Source organism: Martes martes (assembly GCF_963455335.1).
Source record: "Martes martes genome assembly, chromosome: 17".
Taxonomy (NCBI): Eukaryota; Metazoa; Chordata; class Mammalia; order Carnivora; family Mustelidae; genus Martes; species Martes martes.
Genome location: NC_137905.1, coordinates 10,048,911 through 10,066,283, shown reverse-complemented (window position 1 = coordinate 10,066,283; position 17,373 = coordinate 10,048,911). Strand labels below are relative to the sequence as shown.

The following is a 17,373-nucleotide window of genomic DNA, read 5'->3' as shown; positions in this document are numbered from 1 at the left end:
AGTGTGTTGGTCAGTGGGCCATGCCTCCTGGGAGCAAAATCTACAGGGAGGCTTCCCACAGCTCAGTGTAAATGAGCAGAACCACACAGTTGCCTGAGAACAGAATGGCTAACCGGGGAGGCCATTCACTCTCATCAGGTTGCATCCTGGGAGTACATACTGGGAGTGGAGTCAGGCTTTCTGCCCCACATGGGTAGGTGGAGGGCGCCGACCAATAACATCCATAGAAAATGAAAACTCCAAATCTAGGCTTTCGATGCTCTTCATGCCCCGCCCCCCCGCCTCCACCCCTCCCCCCCCAGCCTTGTCCCACTATGTGTGACTGCCTGGTCAGAGACTTTGTTGGAGAAACGGAAGAGGGGTCCAGCAGGCAGGATGCCCAGCCCTTCGTGGGATCACATCTGTCACTCCTCAGGCCCACCAAGGGGCGGGCACCGTTGGCACACACACGTGCGGAAGCTAACGTTCCAAAAGCTCGAGTGACTCGCCCAATTCCAGATGGCTGCTAAGTATAGTCAGGGCTATTCCAAAGGCAATGCATGTCCAGAACCTTCCGCCTGCTGCTAGTATTCCCAGAACTCTGCTGCGTAGTGCGCGGCACACATTCAGTATGCACAGGGCACAACGCCCTGATTTATGTGCTGCACGCTTCAACAGATAAACGTGAACTTGATGGGACTGTGAAAAGCAAACCATGAAAGGACCAGGATGCTGCCTTACTGAGATGTGCCAAAGGAGCAAAAATGGGATGAGATCCTCATGCATTCGTCCGTTCCCACATTTTTATGGACACCTTCTATGTGCCTGGTGTTATGCAAAGACAGTGGGGTCCCAATGGAGAACACTGAAGCCCTAGGGTTGGACCTGGTGGTGTCACTGTAAGCAAGAGAGAGGCCTTGATACACAAGATTGAGTGTGGAATAATTTCATACTTGTTGCGTTTGCAGAGAAAGTCAGTGAACTTTGAAAGTTTGCTGTTGATGTGAAACTTCCTAAGCTCTGGGAAGTGAGCTGCTCTTTAGAGGAGCGGGGCTGAGGCTGAAGAGGCCAAAAGCAGCCCAGGATGGGGCTGAGCATCCCCGTGGGGATTCCTGTCTAGACACTGGCCTCTGCACTTCGCACCCCCACAGGCCCCAAGATTAAACGTGCTCTCATCCAGAGGCATCCAATGCCACCTGCTACCGGGATGGGCTCTGCAATGCCAGATTCAGAACCTCGGCCCAGGGGTCTGAAGCTGCAGAAAGAGTCTCGAGCTGTGATCTCCGAGGGCAGGTAGGGGAAAGCTGTGCTTTGAGAGTTTGGGTATTTCGTTTGGGCAGTTGCTTTCCGGTGAAGCTGCTGACCGGATCAGAACGTCAGGCTCCTTTTCCTGTCCAGGGCTCTGATTAATGAGGTGCCTTCAATGAATAGGGACGCTTGGGAAAATGCATGCAGTCATGCAGGCAGACCGCTGAGGTGTGGAGACCGACATCTGAGTGAAGATGCTTCCTTTCTGCCCGGTGCTGAGGCACCCCGTCTCCCCAGATCTTTGCAGTTGGGGCACAGGCAATGTAGTCGATGGGCAAAGCTGGGAGTAGGGCACGCAAGCATATACTTCCTAAGCCCCTGCTTGGTATGTGACCCTGTGCAGAGCTTTCTCTGTATATGTCTATTAACACTCATGTCAACCTTGTGAGGTAGGTGTTATCCCAGTGTTAAAGATAAGCTGTCTGTTCAGAATAAGTGGGCCACTGTCCCTCAGGTGATGCGTGGTGGACCCAAGGATCAAAGTCCCACGGATGCCGACATCTTTGCTCTCCCCTTCTGGCCATCTTGATTTTCCTTGACTTAATATTAGGGGGACCGCTCTAATACGTAGGGTGACGCGATCTGCCTGGGGCACTTCCAGTTTATACCTCTTGGATGGGAAAAGGTAATAACAGTATCCCCCTTTACTCTCAAAGAATATCCCAATTTAGATGAGAAATTCTCTGATCACTCTACCTAACAAGGTTTTGGTGGAAATAGATGCATTTATCAAAACCACAGCCCCAAACTGCGGGTACAAATTGTCATTTGGCTAGGAATGTGAATCCGGCATCCCACCATGCAAATGTAATCATCCAGGAAATTTATCCAGATGCACTGTGTGGAAGGCAGCCAGCCTGGAAGTGGTTCTGCCCCACCATGATTTAGAGCCCTGTGAAGGAGACTTTGCCATCTGGTGGGCTGGACTGGCTCCCTGGCCAGGATTCCAGTCACATGGTTGCTGGAATCCAAGTCTCAGGCAATGTGGGAGTCTATGAACTAGGGATTGGCCTACAGCCACCTGTGGTTTCCATTAGTTCATAAGTGGTACTGATGGGAGACCCTAGACTTGAGTCTATGATCCCTATGAGGGCTGCGTAGTAGAGACACGATGTGCAGTTGGGCAAGTTGTACACTGCACAAAACCACTCAATCCCTGGGACAAAAGAGGGATGCTGTTTTGTATTCTTTTATTAGATGGTCAGTCAGATGTGGTCACAAGAGGAGATAAAGGAGAGGCTCAGGAAAACAAAGTTTATTATACCCACAGGTCCTAAAGACATGGGGGCACATAGGACCACATGGGAAAGACACCTGGGTGGTCAGGAGGCAGAGGACAGCAACAGTAGATGCACTTAATTGGGGTTTCTGTGGAAAAGTAAGGCAGAACAGTACGGGCAGCGTAGGCTAGTGTGAATAATTTCAGTGGGGACTGGGCTGTAGGCATAGTCTCTATTTCCCTGGAATCTGGCCCTGGGATGATCCAAGCAGAGGAATATTGCCTCCGGGGTATATGGACCAGAGAGAGGAGGTCTGACTCTGGGTTCATGAGTTTGCATACCGATGGCATGCTCCCAACTGAGCCTTTTTTTAAATTTCTAAGATGGGCTAGCCTAGGGAAGGACAGTGCCGCCCCCCCCCCCAAGCCAGAAAGATTTTTTAAGATGCCAAAACATATAACTTACAGAAAATTCAAAAAATTTACAATATAGATGGCCACACTGCAGTTGCCAGAGCTCCCAGCTGTGCCTGCCAGGAGGTCGGGGAGTGGGGAATGGTGGCCATACATCAGACCCTTCCAAGGCAGCTACCTGCCCTGCAGCTGACAGTCATAAATCCCAGAGGGGCCGAGAAGAAGCTGTAGAGCCAGGAACTCACAGCCTGAGATCCTAACACAGCACACAGCAATCTTTCCTGTGGGAAGAACAGAACGGCCCTGAATTGGACTGTCGGCCGGGCCCTGTGCTAAGCATTCTAGTCTGCGCTCACCAACACTCTGCATAGTTAGCTCGTTCTCCATTCTATGGATGAGACCGCTGCAGCCCAGAGAGGTGAAGGATCTGTCCAAACTCACACAGCCCCTCAGTGGTACAGCAAGATTTCAGATTCAGGTTTGCCTCACTCAAAGGGTGCTCATCATCACTCAGCAGGGAAACGCAAACCAAAACCACATGAGATACCCCCCCCCTCCCACCTGCTTAGGAGGGCTATTCTCAAAAACAACACAAAAGGTAAGTGTGGCGAGGATGTGGTTGAAAAGGAACCCTTATGCACTGTGGGTAGGAACGCAAATTGGTACAACCATTATGGAAAGCACTATGGAGGCTCCAGAAAAAATTAAAAATAGAACTGCCCTATGATCCAGCAATCCCACTTCTGAGTATTGATGTAAAAGAACTGAAATCAAGGGGCGCCTGGGTGGCTCAGTCGGTGAGTGTCTCTTCCGCTCAGGTCATGATCCCAGGGTCCTGGGACTGAGCCCTCTCTGCTCAGCAGGGAGCCTGCTTCTCCTTCTCCTGCCCACTCATGCTTTCTGTCACTATTTCTGTCTGTCTGTCTCTCTCAAATGAAGAAATAAAATCTTACAAAAAATAAAAGTAAATAAAAGAACTGAAATCAGGACTTCAGGGAGATGTCTACACTCCTACATCCACTGCAGTTAGTATTTACAATAACAAAGACATGGAAATGACCTAAATGTCCTTCAACAGATGAATGAGTAAGCAAAATGTAGTATAGGCAGACAGCAGAATATCATTCAGCCGTAAATAGGAAGGCTCTCCTGCCTTTTGCGACACCATGGATGAATCGGGAGGACATTATGCTACAGGAAATGAGCCAGAAGATGTTATGTTAAATGTTATCACAAACAAAGAGGACAGAGGGAAGGAGGACATAAGCTCTGCCCTCTTCACAAGTGTTTAGGTAGTCGGTGCACTCTTGTGAACCAGAGGCTCTATGCGGTACAGGACCCCGCTAGGACTCATTCATCTTGCGTAACTGAAACCACGCACCCTTTGATACATCTCCATTCCGTGGCCGCCTCCAGCCCTTCCCACCCTCTGCTTCTGTGACCTGGAGTGTTTTAGATTTCTGATCTAAGTGGGATCATGTGGGATTTGTTCTTCTGTTGGTGGCGTTGCTTACTGAGAGTTTCAAGGGATGTTTGCATTAAATTCATGAAGATGTATATATTAAATATGTATAGCCTTTTTCTTTTAATCACATTCCAAATTTGTGTTTTTAAAGTCCCTATTCTCTTCGCCCTGTATGCTGAGCTCCTTCCGGGAGGCCCTTGGAGATGCTGTGCTCTGGCCCTTCCTGCTAATACGAGCAACTCAAGCTGAAATGGCAGGAGGGTTAGGACTCAGGATTTCTCTTTCTTCCCTCCCGTCCCCTCCCCTCCTTCCTTCCTTTCTTTCTTTAGAGAGAGGGAAGAGGTAAGAGGGAGAGGAAGAGAATCTTTATTTTTTTTAAAGACTTTATTTATTATTTACTTGACAGACAGAGACCACAAGTAGGCAGAGAAGCAGGCAAAGAGAGAGGAGGAAGCAGGCTCCCCACTGAGCAGAGAGCCCAATGCGGGGCTTGATCCCAGGACCCTGGGATCATGACCTGAGCCGAAGGCAGAGGCTTTAACCCACTGAGCCACCCAGGTGCCCCAAGGAAGAGAATCTTAAGCAGGCTCTGCACCTAGCACGGAGCCTGACTTAAGGCTCGATCTCACAACCCTGGGATCAAGACCTGAGCCGAAATCAAGAGTCAGATGCTTAACCAACTGAGCCACCCAGGAGGCCCAGGACTCAGCATTTCTGCTCCTGTGTGTCCAGGGCTCCCTTTGGAACCAGCCTATTTCGGGTCTTGCTCGGAAGAGGGGGCCTCATACAATCTGTTTCCCTAAGGCCCTACTTCTACATCTCTCCCAACCCCTGTCTTGGGGCTGCCCTTCCTTATTGCTCAAACAAACAGGCAGCATGTTGTTGGACCCTCAAACACACACGACGGGATACAAGACTGGCCTCCCTCTGGATCAGAGCAGAAGGCTGAGCTGCTACCAGCGCAACCTCTCAGCTCAGCAACCTCAGACCCTGTGTTCATGGGACCACCTCCTAGGAGGAACTTCAGAAAAGTGGAAGTCCCTTCTCTCCCACCCTTAGTCCCCAAGCTGCATGTTGTGCTCGGTGATGCAGAGTTCTTAGGAGACCCCGCTATGCTGAGACCAAGGGGCTTTAGGCATCGGGAGGGGAGCTGGGCTTGTGCCTGGCATGGGAGTCATTCTTGCCCAATCCCTTCACGAACACATCCCCCTGTCCCCAGAGGTGACCAGATTCTGAGAAGCTGGCCTCTACTGGCAGGTGGGCATGGGTGGGGTTGGGGGGGAAACCAGGGCAGCATCTGCAAGACACTGAGCTAGAAGGAACCAAGGCTGGGATCCAAGTAGAATAAGGCTCTGGTGACTGCGAGAAATAGATTTCTAAGGCCATACGTTTGACCCTAACGTTCTTTCTCTATCCCTCCCTCATCTTACCTTTCTCCCCATTCTGTGCGTATGGTTGAATAGAAAAACAAGAAAATATTTATTCTTGGCAGGCACGTAAGTTTCCCCCCATCTCTGATAAAAAGTTGTAACTGCCAAATGGGTGTGGGGTAGACTTTGTCCGCATCCAGCGGAGGGATAAAGCAAAGAAGGGCTTGCTTGCATCCCCATTCGAAGCCCTGGATCGCCCTCTGACCCCGAGAGTCTTCTCTGACCTTTGCTATTTGTTCTCCAGACTTCTGTTTACTGCTCTTTCCTACATTCAACACGCAGTCACTGAGAACTAAGCAGTGGGCTCAATGTGCTAGATAGAGAGGGCAGTAAGAGGCGGTCCTCACCTTAAGGAGTTGACACCTGGTGGGAGATGCAAAAAGAGATACTTTCTCAAAAAGAAGAGAGAGAGACAGAGGTGAAGGAAGAAGGGAAAGGAGGAGGTGAGCGAGGAGGGGAGGGGAGAGAAGAATCATCACAGCACGGAGTAAAAGATGGTTGGTCGTGATGTGTGTGACTTTGGGGGCAAAGCAGGAGACATTAACCCCTTCTGGGGATTCCCTAGGAGGGCCTCCTGGAAGAGGCGGCTTTGGAGGGCAATGGGGGAGAATTTGCTTATTGAGAACTTGCTCTGGGTCAACCCTGGGGAGTCACATCACTTATGTTGTCTCCTGCGTTCCACACTTGGCCTTATGAAGTAGACCTTGTCCTCCCCGACTTAAGTAAGAGGACTCGGAACCTTGCAGGTCAGGCGGCCACTCCAGGACTGAATCGGGTGTGGGGCCAGGAGTTTGAGGTTTCTCTGCAACCTCTCATGTGTCTCATTTCTATTCCATCCACTGATGGTCAAGAACAAAGAACTCAGGCTTAGTGACAAGGAGGTCTGGGTCTAAATCCCACCATTTCCGGTTGCTAGTACTTTCTGAGCCTCCATTTCTGAGCCTGTCTTCATGGTGGGAGTATGATGTTGAGAGGGTAAAATGAGATGTCTGAAGTGCCTTCAGGGCTTGACGAAGAGTCACAAGCCAGTAAGAGAGGGTTCCCCTTCCTTCTCTCTCTTCAGTCTTCAGACCCGCTACTGTCCTGGAGCCAGACACCGTGGGTTCAGTTCTTGTCTTGGTATTGCTGTGTGACTTTGGGCATTTACACAACTGCTCTGTGCCTCAGTTCTTTCATCTAGAAAATGAGGACGAAACAGCCCTCAGCCTCCTGGAGGCTGTGATGCAGATCCGAGGAGCTATGTTTGTGAAGCATAGAGACCCTGACTGGCATACAGGAAACAGTGTGCAGATGAGGTTGAATAAATAAACCTACACTCGTCACCTCTCTGCCCCACTGTGTCTCAACTGAGCGCCCCCGGAATGAGCTCAGTGCAGAACAGGCAGGGGAGAAGGTCTACATATTCACCCTTGCAGTCAGATGGGCAGAGCTGTGAATGGCTTGGAAAACCTCTAAGTTCAGCGGCAGAGCTGAGCCCTGCGGAGCAGGGGGGACTGAATTTCTCAAGTGTCCAGAACTTCAGACCCTGCTAATGGGGGCGAATTATTTTCTCTCCTTGCACCTCTGACTCACAGAAGACTGTGTGAGTCATGCCTGATCTATAGGGTCCCACATCGCAAACCCACGGGCTGTGATGTCAATCCCGACTAGGAAAAGGGGGTTGTTATGATGCCGTCATTGACCACATTGGTAGAAGGGAAACTTTATAGAGTGCTGGACCTCAGCAAAGGCTACACATTATAAATATAAATATAGAATTATAAATCCTATAAATATATATTAATCATAAGGCCCCACCTTGGTTTTAAATAAAATATCTGATATTAAGATATTCTGGGCATCATGGGGGCCTCAGCCTCTCAATCATGTGGAGCAGAGTGGGTGCCAGTAAGGATGATATGTATTAGTGGTTCTCAATGTGAGGTGCGTCAGAATCTTCTGGAAGGCTTGTGAAAACTCAGAATCTCAGGCCCTGCCCCCAGAGTTTCTGATTCTGGAGGTCTGGGGTGGAGACTTTTTTTTTTTTTTAAGATTTTATTTATTTATTATAGAGAGAGAGAGCAAGCAGGTGTGGGAGGAGGGGCAAAGTGGGAGGGAAAAACACACTCCTTGCTGAGCAGGGAGCTCAACACAGGGCTCTATCCCAGACCCCTAGATCACAACCTGAGCCCTTGGCAGATGCTTAACGGACTGAGCCACCCAGGCGGCCCTGAGGGGCGGTGTAACCTTCCAACAAGCCTGCAGAGGACGCTGGTGCTCCTGGTTCCGGCACCACTTACTGCGAAGCACTGATCTATATAATAAATAAAAGTAGGAAATAAAGATACTATCTACCATGTCTTCCCTGGAATGTGTCTACTGCTTTTTTGGATTAAAAAAAAAAAGTGTCCGTACTTCTATCTCGAGCAACTGATTCCTCCTTTTCTCACATCCTTCAGCCGAGGGGCTGCTGGGGCTCCTTGCCGTCGCAATTCTCTGCACATGTATGTGAAAGGGAGTGTCGTGGGCCGAACAACAGGTTTGCAGTGCAAACAAGATAAAGAAAAAGAAACCTGATTCTTAGAGTGCACTTGGTGAGAACATAGCATATTCTTTGCTGCCTTTGATGGCGAGTCACATGGATCAGCCCCCACAGTGGGATTTGAATTTCCTCCCCTTATAACAATTGAGTCGACTGAATTGTTGAACAGCGAATGACAGCACTGATCCGAAATAATGGTTCTGAACCTGTCTCTAAGACCCAGTGTGGGAATCTATGTTGTCATGAGAAAAGCAAAAGCTCAGCTCCGGTGTGCAATGTACAAGATTGTGTAAAAATGTTCAGTTAGTGTTCTCAGTCTAAGTGCCGCTATGCGTCGACGAAGATGAAAAGAGAAACTGACAATTCTTTGGAAGAAAACAATCTTTCCTCGCCATTTACCTGAGGAATCCTACCGGTCTTCCACAAGCTCACTTTGCTCATTCTTTTCCCTTCTTTGACTCTGCACAAATAAGCTGTTTAAAAGGGAAGACAACTTTTGGAAGAGATAAACATAATCTTATTTTTGAATGATCTCAGAAATGGTCAAGTTAGCAATCACAAGTTCCATTTTTTTCACCAGACTTAGGGTAATGAGCAAACTTGCATTCTTTTTTGAGAGGCTTCTTCAAAAAGATTTTCTTTAGCAGCTGAAGAAGCGGTCAGTGTGCGCTAGAAATCTTAGGACTGGAGAGGACATAGAGACCAAGTCTAGTTTTCATTTCATCTATTTTTTCCCCCACATGTCCATTTTAGCACATGCCTCTTGTTTTCTGTACATTTGGGAAATGTAGTGTACGAATGTGGTCTTATACCAGTGGTTCAGTCTTTGAGACTGAACCATTTACAAGAATGCAAGCTCCAGGGTGCCTGGGTGGCTCAGTGGGTTAAAGCCTCTGCCTTCGGCTCAGGTCATGATCCCAAGGTCCTGGGATCGAGCCCCATATCCTGCTCGGCAGGGAGCCTGCTTCCCCCCACCCCAACCTGCCTCTCTGCCTACTTGTGATCTCTGTCAAATAAATAAATAAAATCTTTAAAAAAAAAAAAAAGAATGCAAGCTCCAGGATGACAGGACCATATATAACTTGCTAACCATTATCTTTCCAGCACCCCTCACAATGTCTAATCTATTAAAGGCACTTACTAACTAGCCCCAATGATGGAATGAATGACTCCATGAAGTAACAGAGGGACCAAGATTCAAGGGATGACTAGACACCAGCCAGGAGAAAAGACAGGGAAAAGGTTCTATGCAAAGGTCCTGTGGTGAGAAAGGGGTGACACTTAGCAAAGACTGAGCATTTTTCCTAATGGCCAAAGCTAGACTTTGTGTATATGATGAGAAATAAATCTGAGAAGGGAGATGTCATTTGTGTTATAGAGAAAGCCATCCATTCCTCGTGTCTTCTTAGTTGAGTCTGTGATGCTGATTTCTAAATCTCAGGGCACTGACAGGATCAACGATCCTACATTCCCATTGAAGGGGAACCCAGAATTTCTACCAAGTTCAGTCCTAATCCCAGAGCAATGAAAGCAAAAACCTGCCCTTTATTGAGTACTTTGTATGTACCACGCAGTATACTAAGCCTTTTCTGTAGATGCATTTGCTCCTCCAATCATTTGTCTGCTGTGCCCGGCTTTTCTGGAACAGGATCTCACTCTGAACCACTAGTCTGTTGATAAGGGTCGGATTCCAGTGACCCCAAACCACTCCCTTGTAAATACTGTCCTTGGATTTCTCATTGTTGCGCACTACTTGGGAGACCCTGGCGGCCCTGGAATTATGACTGAGCTGGCTGAAATCTGTTAACCCATATGAACCTGAGACAGGGCTATTTTAAGAGGGGCTCAGAGAAGCCTTCCAGATTGATGCCAAGGACCCAGGGTTCTCTAAGTCTTCAGTTCCATGTCTGCAACTCGAGTGCTTAGCTGGACAGATAAGAAGACTAATGGCAGAGTGGCTCTGGAGTCAGGGGAGACCTGAGTTTGACCCCCTGGCCTTATCACTTACAAGCCAGATTACCCTGGACAAGTTCCTTTAACCGTCTGAATCCCTATGTTCAGGTATAAACAGGAAATAAAAGCATTTACTCTCAACGTTGTTTGGGGATTGAATGGAGCCCTTAAGCACAGTACCTGGCATACAGTGAGGCAAAGGGAACCACAGCTGCTGTACTTGCCAGCCACAGGCAAGGAAGGCAAACGCTCGCTGCAGAATTCTTCCATTCTAAAGAGGGACAGGAAAATCAATTAAAAACAAGTATGTGCAAAGCTCCATTTGCTGCTGTTGCTGGGAGAATGGATTGTCTTGTTCATTTTATGTTCTGGGTCTGTAGGTAAATTGCAAAATCCTTTTTATTGAAAATTCATTCCGTCTTCCACAAATGTTTATCGAGTCCATGCTATTTTCTAGGCACGCGGGAGAAACAAGGATAAATTAGATGCTGATCCAGCACTCACCTTGGGAGTTGGAGAAGGGAGAGTACAGATTTTCTGTAAATGTGAGGGAAGGCACACATCCTGCTTCCCTACAGAATGCTGAGTATTATTTACTTTAGATCACCGAGGATCTTGCAAGGGCCTCTTGTTGCCTTAGTGCGTTAACAGAGAGCTCAAAGCGGGGGGGTGCTACAAACAGATGTCCACTGAACTTGCTTTTCTCCCCAGGATGATTTATATAATAATACAAATTATGATATAATATTATATATAATACTTGCACGTTATGCTAATTATATATTGTATGTGATGATGTACTATTATACTAATTATATATTACAAGTAGATTATAATAGATATTATATATGTATGCATATAATACTGATTATACATATATACACATAATACTCATTTTATATTATTCTAATTATACATGATATTACGTATTTATTTCTGTGTTTTATATTACATAAAATACTCATGTATTATGTTACATAACTGATAAATACATAAGTAACCCAGTTACTTATATGGTCTCATTGTCCTACCACACCTATCTTTTCCTTAAAAATGGAAATGGTGAAGTTCTGCTCAGGTCAGATGCTATACATTAATCGAACCTGTGTTTTACACCTACGTGCAAGGCTAAAGGAATGGCAATCTGTGAAGTGAGGGGGGCTCCCCCGTTACATCACATTCCTGTAGTTTCTCATGCATCCATTGGACAAGCGTTACCAAACACCTGTCATATGTCAGGCTCTGCCCTGGGCACTGAGGTACAGAGCCAGATATGGCATGGTCCCTGGCCTCACGGGGCTCACAGATGGGTCGCTCAGCAGTCCCCTTCCAGAAGGCCATGGTGGCCGATGTCCTGGAGGAAGGAACCACAAGCCTATGGTGGCACAAAAAGAGGCAAGTGACCCTGCCTGGGAAGGATTTCTGAAAGAGGAGTTGCCTAAGGGGGAGTGGTCGTGCTCTGAAGACGGACGCGGAAGGACAGGCGTGACAGGTAGGGGACAGCGTGTGAGGACCTAGTGTCCATGTTAAATTAAAATAGTGTGATACGTTCAGGAGATCAGGAGGGTAGATTTGCTGACATACTGTCTGGTACTGCTGACATAAAAGCAAGAAAAATAATAATGGTATTCCTAGGACAGTGATAGCAAGTACGGAGCGTTCACTGTTGTGAGGCTAAGCCCTTGGATGCGTTATGTCAAACAGGCCCACGGAAACCTTAGGGCACAGAGAAGCTTACACTCTGCATATCGAGATGCATGACCAGAAGAACCAACAGGTTCCTCGAGCTTGCTCAGCTGGCGATTACAGCAGCTCAAGGTCTGCCGTCTTACCCTAGTGGCTTTGGAGCAGGTGTGTAAACCCCATAAGCCTCAGTCTCCTCCTCAGCAAAGTCAGGTGAAAGTTTTGTTCTGAGAACACCACGGAATGAGGGATCGTGGTGAATTTCAATCCATGGTGGATCCAGTGCCTTGTTCTGTTAGGGAGCGGGTGCTGGAAAAGTGGAGGGACAGCATGTTCTAGCATGTTCCGAGGCAGAGGGGGGCAGATCCCAGAGCCCCAGCCTGGGATAAACTTAAGGGTGTGCTTTTCACTCTGCAAGCCATGGCAGGCCCTGGGAAGTTTTGAGACAAATAGTGAGATGCTCAGTGTTGTGTTTGAGAAAAATCACTCTGCCCACAGTGCCAAGGACACAAGGAAACAGCCAGGTGTCCAGAAGTGTGTCGCCATCGTCCAGGCAAGGAAGTTCGACAACCCAGACGAACAAGTGATAGTCACAGAGATGTGAGCAGAAACAATGCACTAACTGGATGTGGGGTTGAAGAGGAAGAAGAGTCAGGTGACCCCGGCTTCCCGACTTTAGCCTAGTGATACGTAAATGGTACAGTTTCATCCACTGAGGCAGGAGATGCAGAAAGAGGAATGTTGTGGGTTGAATCACGCCCCTCTGAAACCATATGTTGAAGTCCTAACCCCCAGTATTGCAGAAGGTGCCTTCATCTGGTGGTAGGGACTTTATAGAGGTAGTCAAGTTTGAAATGAGAGTAGGTCCTAATCCGCTGTGACTGGTGTCCTTGTAAGAAGGGGAAATTTGGACATAGGTTGGACACCATGGAATGAGGGTCGCACCACACTGGGATCATGGTGAATGTCAATCAGTGGTGGTAGAGGGAGGACCGTGTGAAAAGGCCTAGGGAGAAGACAACCATTTATAAACCAAGGAGAGAGGCCTGGACCAGACCCCTCCCTCACAGCCATTGGAAGGAAGCGACCCTGCCAACACCTTGATTTTGGACTTCTAGCCTACGGAATGGTGAAAATTTTCTGTTGTTTAAGCCCCCAGTCTGTGGTATTTTGTTACAACAGCCCCAGCAAAGCAATAGGAGTAAACTCATTTGGAGAGAGCTGAGTTATGTTTTAGATGAGTTGACTGTGATGTGTTGTTTTTGGACAGCTAGGTGGAGACCGGCACCAAGTGGTGGTTCAATACACAAATCTAAGTCTCGGTGGGGACTTGGGACCAGAGAATAGACAGTGAGGCGTGTCACTCATTTCTGGTCCTCCTGCATCCATCCGTAGCATAGTGTGACCAGTACATAATAGGAATTTGAAAAAGTAGTTAAGTGGATAAATGTCATGGTGGCCTACAGACAGTGGGCTGGGAGGACCACACAGATCCTGGAACTAGTTCTAATCTCCCATCCCAGCACAGATGCAGTTAGCTCAGCCCTGCTGAATTTTAGAGGACTGCAACATGGAATGCTGATATTTCCACTCACCAAGAAGGATAGTCCCCTCTTTGTTCTCTAAAATCAAGTGATAAAAAAAAAAATTAACCAAATGTCAAAGGTATTCTTAGAAGGGAGAATGATAGCCTGATTGGAGTCTTAAGTTCATGCCCATGTTCTGAAATGCTGACCCCCCCAAGTCAGTAACATGTCTATTTTAGGCAGCAGCTTCAAAGTCTGCTTAGCTTAAAATGTCAAAATAAGTAGACAGCATGGCATTACAGAAAATGGCAAGAACCAGAAGTTAGGAGACCTTGCTTCGAATCGCGATCTGCCTCTGAAGAATTGGGTCCACTTAACCTTTCTAAGTCACCTTTCTCTCATGTGTGGAACAATGATGGGGAGGGGGTAATTGATGATCTTCTAAGTCTGACATTTTAGGATTCAGTCAATGTTGCCGTTCATTGCCAGCGTTAGGAAGAATAACATTTCCAAAAATAGACCTGCCAACCTGATTTAGTCCACCAACATGAAGACACATCATGAAGTGATAGGCAGAAGTTAATATCCCAGGTGCCTTTGGTAGAATAATCCCTGCCTCCTTAAGATGGGAGATGGAAGACTGGAAAGAAAACTTGGTTTTAGAACGCACCTTCATTAGCAGCAAACTGGATTTTTGCTGGAAGGTTTCTGGACTCACATGATCATCGTATTTTGTCCAATGACTTACATTTCTGGCCATACTGAAAAAGGATGTGGAAAAATCACCCACTCCTGATGATGTCTGTGATTTCTCTTAGACCATTCAACATTTAAACCTTATGCATTTGCCTTTTCTTTGTATGCCTGAATGTCTCAGCCACGAAAGGGACCAGAGGATTAAGATTTATTGAGTAACTTATCTTAAGTGTCGTGTTTTGGGCCAGCGTTTGGCCTGTGTTATGCATGGTCTTGTTTAACGTGCCCCGGATTGGATGCTGTCACCGTAGCTTCTCTGCACGCGACACTGCTGCAGGTTGCGTGCTTCCGGCTTCTGTCTAGCTGTGGGAGCGTGCTTGGTTCGTGAGAACAAGCCAGACGTACCTGGGAGTTACTGCTGCAGGAGCAACTCCTGACTGACGGCAGATGGAAATTTCGGGAATAAATAGACCAGCCTGCTCACCTTGTGTTTGGGGATAACTCCGAGGTATATTCTATACCTGCTCAGGGAATGCCTCAGAGGGACTGAGTTCCATTTACCCAGGGTGGGTGCTGACTCGATAGCACACCCTTTACTGGCTGCCTTCTATTTCTGTCTCGATACCCCGGTGTTTCCTGTGATCATACTCCAGATCAAGTACTGACTCTCAAATCCCTGCCACAGGGTCTGCTTCTGGGGGATCCCGGCTAAGACATCTCCCCAAGATCCTATGGAGTATGTACCACTATCGTTAATTAGATGAGGAACCCGAGATTCAGTATGGTAAAATAATGGTTGTTAAGTCTTGGTATTGGGGTTTTGCTGTAGTTATCAACCAAGGGAGACATTGTCCCCCAGGGGACATTCTGAAATGTCTGGAGACAAACTGAGGGGTGCTACTTGCACCTAGCATGTCGGAGGTTAGAGTTGCTGCTAAACGTCTCACAAGGTCCACTTGAGCCCCCACGACAAACACTGATCCAGCCTACAAAATTTCAGTGGTGGCCAGGTTGAGAAACCCTGCTCTAATCCAGCAAGACGGGCTCTTGGATGGTAACTCTGCTGTGTGACCTGTCTATTGCATTTCACTTCCAGGGCCAAGCCGTGGCTCAGCTGTGTTCCACTATCCCCAATGTGACTGTCTTTGGAACAGCTTCTACTTTCAAGCATGAAGCAATCAAAGACTCCATGACCCACCTCTTTGACAGGAATGCAGACTATGTGCAGGAAGTGAAAAGGTAAGGTGTTCGCCCTAGAGAGTACCGGGTTGGCCCTTGCTTCTCTCTCTTTCTCAAAGAACAGTGGCACTCGTTCAGAGGAGGGCAGATGATGATAATGGTAACAACAATCAGAGTAAACATATATTGGGGGCCTACTGTTACTAGCTCTGTGCTGAATACTTCATGGGTATGAGTTCATTTAATCCTCAGCAACCCTGTTATGACCACGCCTGCCCCCACCCCACCCCCCAATCTGGGAGAGGCTAAAACTGACGAACAGTGCAGGTGAGTAAGTTGCCAAGCTAAATTATGATAGTGGCTATGACACGACCTTAACATAGAGAGGTTTATTTCTCATTCATTCACATACAAGACAAAGGAAATGTGGCCTCCAACCTGGGTGTGACTGAGAGCCACGGAAGGAGCAAAGCAGTGACACGATCAGATTTGAGTTTTGAAGAGTCACTGGTGGTGTGCAGAGAAGGACTGGGAGGTGGGAGGTCGCAGGCAGGGAGATCAGGCAGACCCACAGTGGGGAACGTGGGTTTCTGACCTAACCCATGCTCCGTCTGTGGTCTGGAAGCCGTTAACTACTGCCCCGTGCATGACAACATGAGGAATCAGGTGGAAAACCCAGCTGCCTTGAGATGATTTGTGTGTCACATCCCCTGTCGCTGCTCAGGATGGGGGGAGGCTGATGCTCGGGCTCGGCTTCGCTCCGAGCTCCTCAGGGGATTCAGACACGTCTCGGAGCTGTGGTTTTGGTCTCTTCGTGTCCTAGCACTAAATTGTATGATACAAAGAAATTCATTTGTCCGTCTCGCATCATAATAAAGAAACAACTTTCTCCAAATGGAAGGACTTAGAGGATGGGAGATCTGGTTGTCCAAGGGGATAGAATTAGACCAGAGTAGGTGAATTTGGAGAGTTTTTTTAAGAAAGTCTTCTGATGGTCTGGATTTTCAGATTTGTTTTTAAAGTTTAAAGGTAGAGATTTGCACAGAGTTTAAGGTTGTCCCCATATTTCCAGTGAGAAAAGACCTTCCAAACTAGACATCAGAAGTTCAGCACCTGTTTCTCAGATAACTAGACATTGCAGGCATATTTTAAAAACTTCCCAGATAGACCTCTGCCGACTTTCCTAACCCTCAGGTAGCTCTTCCTTCTTGTAACTTGCATCTCTCGAGCTGTGGTCTGGAAAATGAACTGCCATTGTCCCTCCAGCAGGCTTTGCCTTTAATCCCTTAAATGATAATTTTGCAAAAGCATACTTTCCTGGTTCGTCCCCTGACCCACCTCACACCAGGTACCTGCCATGGGCCAGGTTCTGTGCTAGGACAGAAGATCTGGCAAAAACAAACAAACAAAAACAAACAAACAGAGTCACTGTCTTCATGGAGCTTTGAGTCTAGTTGGGGAAGAGGAATAAAAAACACCATTTTAAAAATTGACTGATTTGTATTTTTGGTATATGCTCTAGTGGAGAAGTGCAAGGTGCTGGTGAACATATGCAGACAGGGAGATCAGACATAGAGTCTGTCAAGAAATGAGATTCGGGCTGAGCCTCAAAGGGTGAGAAACTGGCCAAAGGAACAGCATTTCTGAATAGGTGGAACAGCATGTGCTAAGGCCTGGGGGTCAGGAACGACTTGGTAAATTCAAGAATCTGAAAGGAGACCAGGGCAGCTGGAGGGAGTATGGTGTGGGAGGCAATGGGCAACGAGCGTCAGGAGGTGACTACTCTTCTAAAAATGTGACAGTGAGGTGTGCCTGGTGGCTCAGGTCATGATCCCAGGGTCCTGGCGTCAGGCTCTCTGCTCAGTGGGGAGCCTGTTTCTCCCTCTCCCTCTGTTCCTCCCACTGCTCATGCTCTCTGTCTCTCTCTCAAATAAATTAAGAACATCATGAATGAATGAATGACAGTACATAACCAGAGAGCTCCTGCCTTCCCCATTTTC

The 17,373-nt window shown here is 47.6% G+C and overlaps 1 protein-coding gene across 1 annotated transcript in view; it reads left to right on the top strand.

The window, feature by feature from the left end:
* VAT1L (vesicle amine transport 1 like) overlaps positions 1 to 17,373 on the top strand; it is a 137,738-nt gene that overhangs the window by 42,717 nt on the left and 77,648 nt on the right. Inside the window, exon 4 of the mRNA XM_080829032.1 lies at positions 15,291 to 15,433. Coding sequence (XP_080685158.1) covers positions 15,291 to 15,433 — 143 coding nt within the window. The remainder of the gene's footprint in view (positions 1 to 15,290; positions 15,434 to 17,373) is intronic.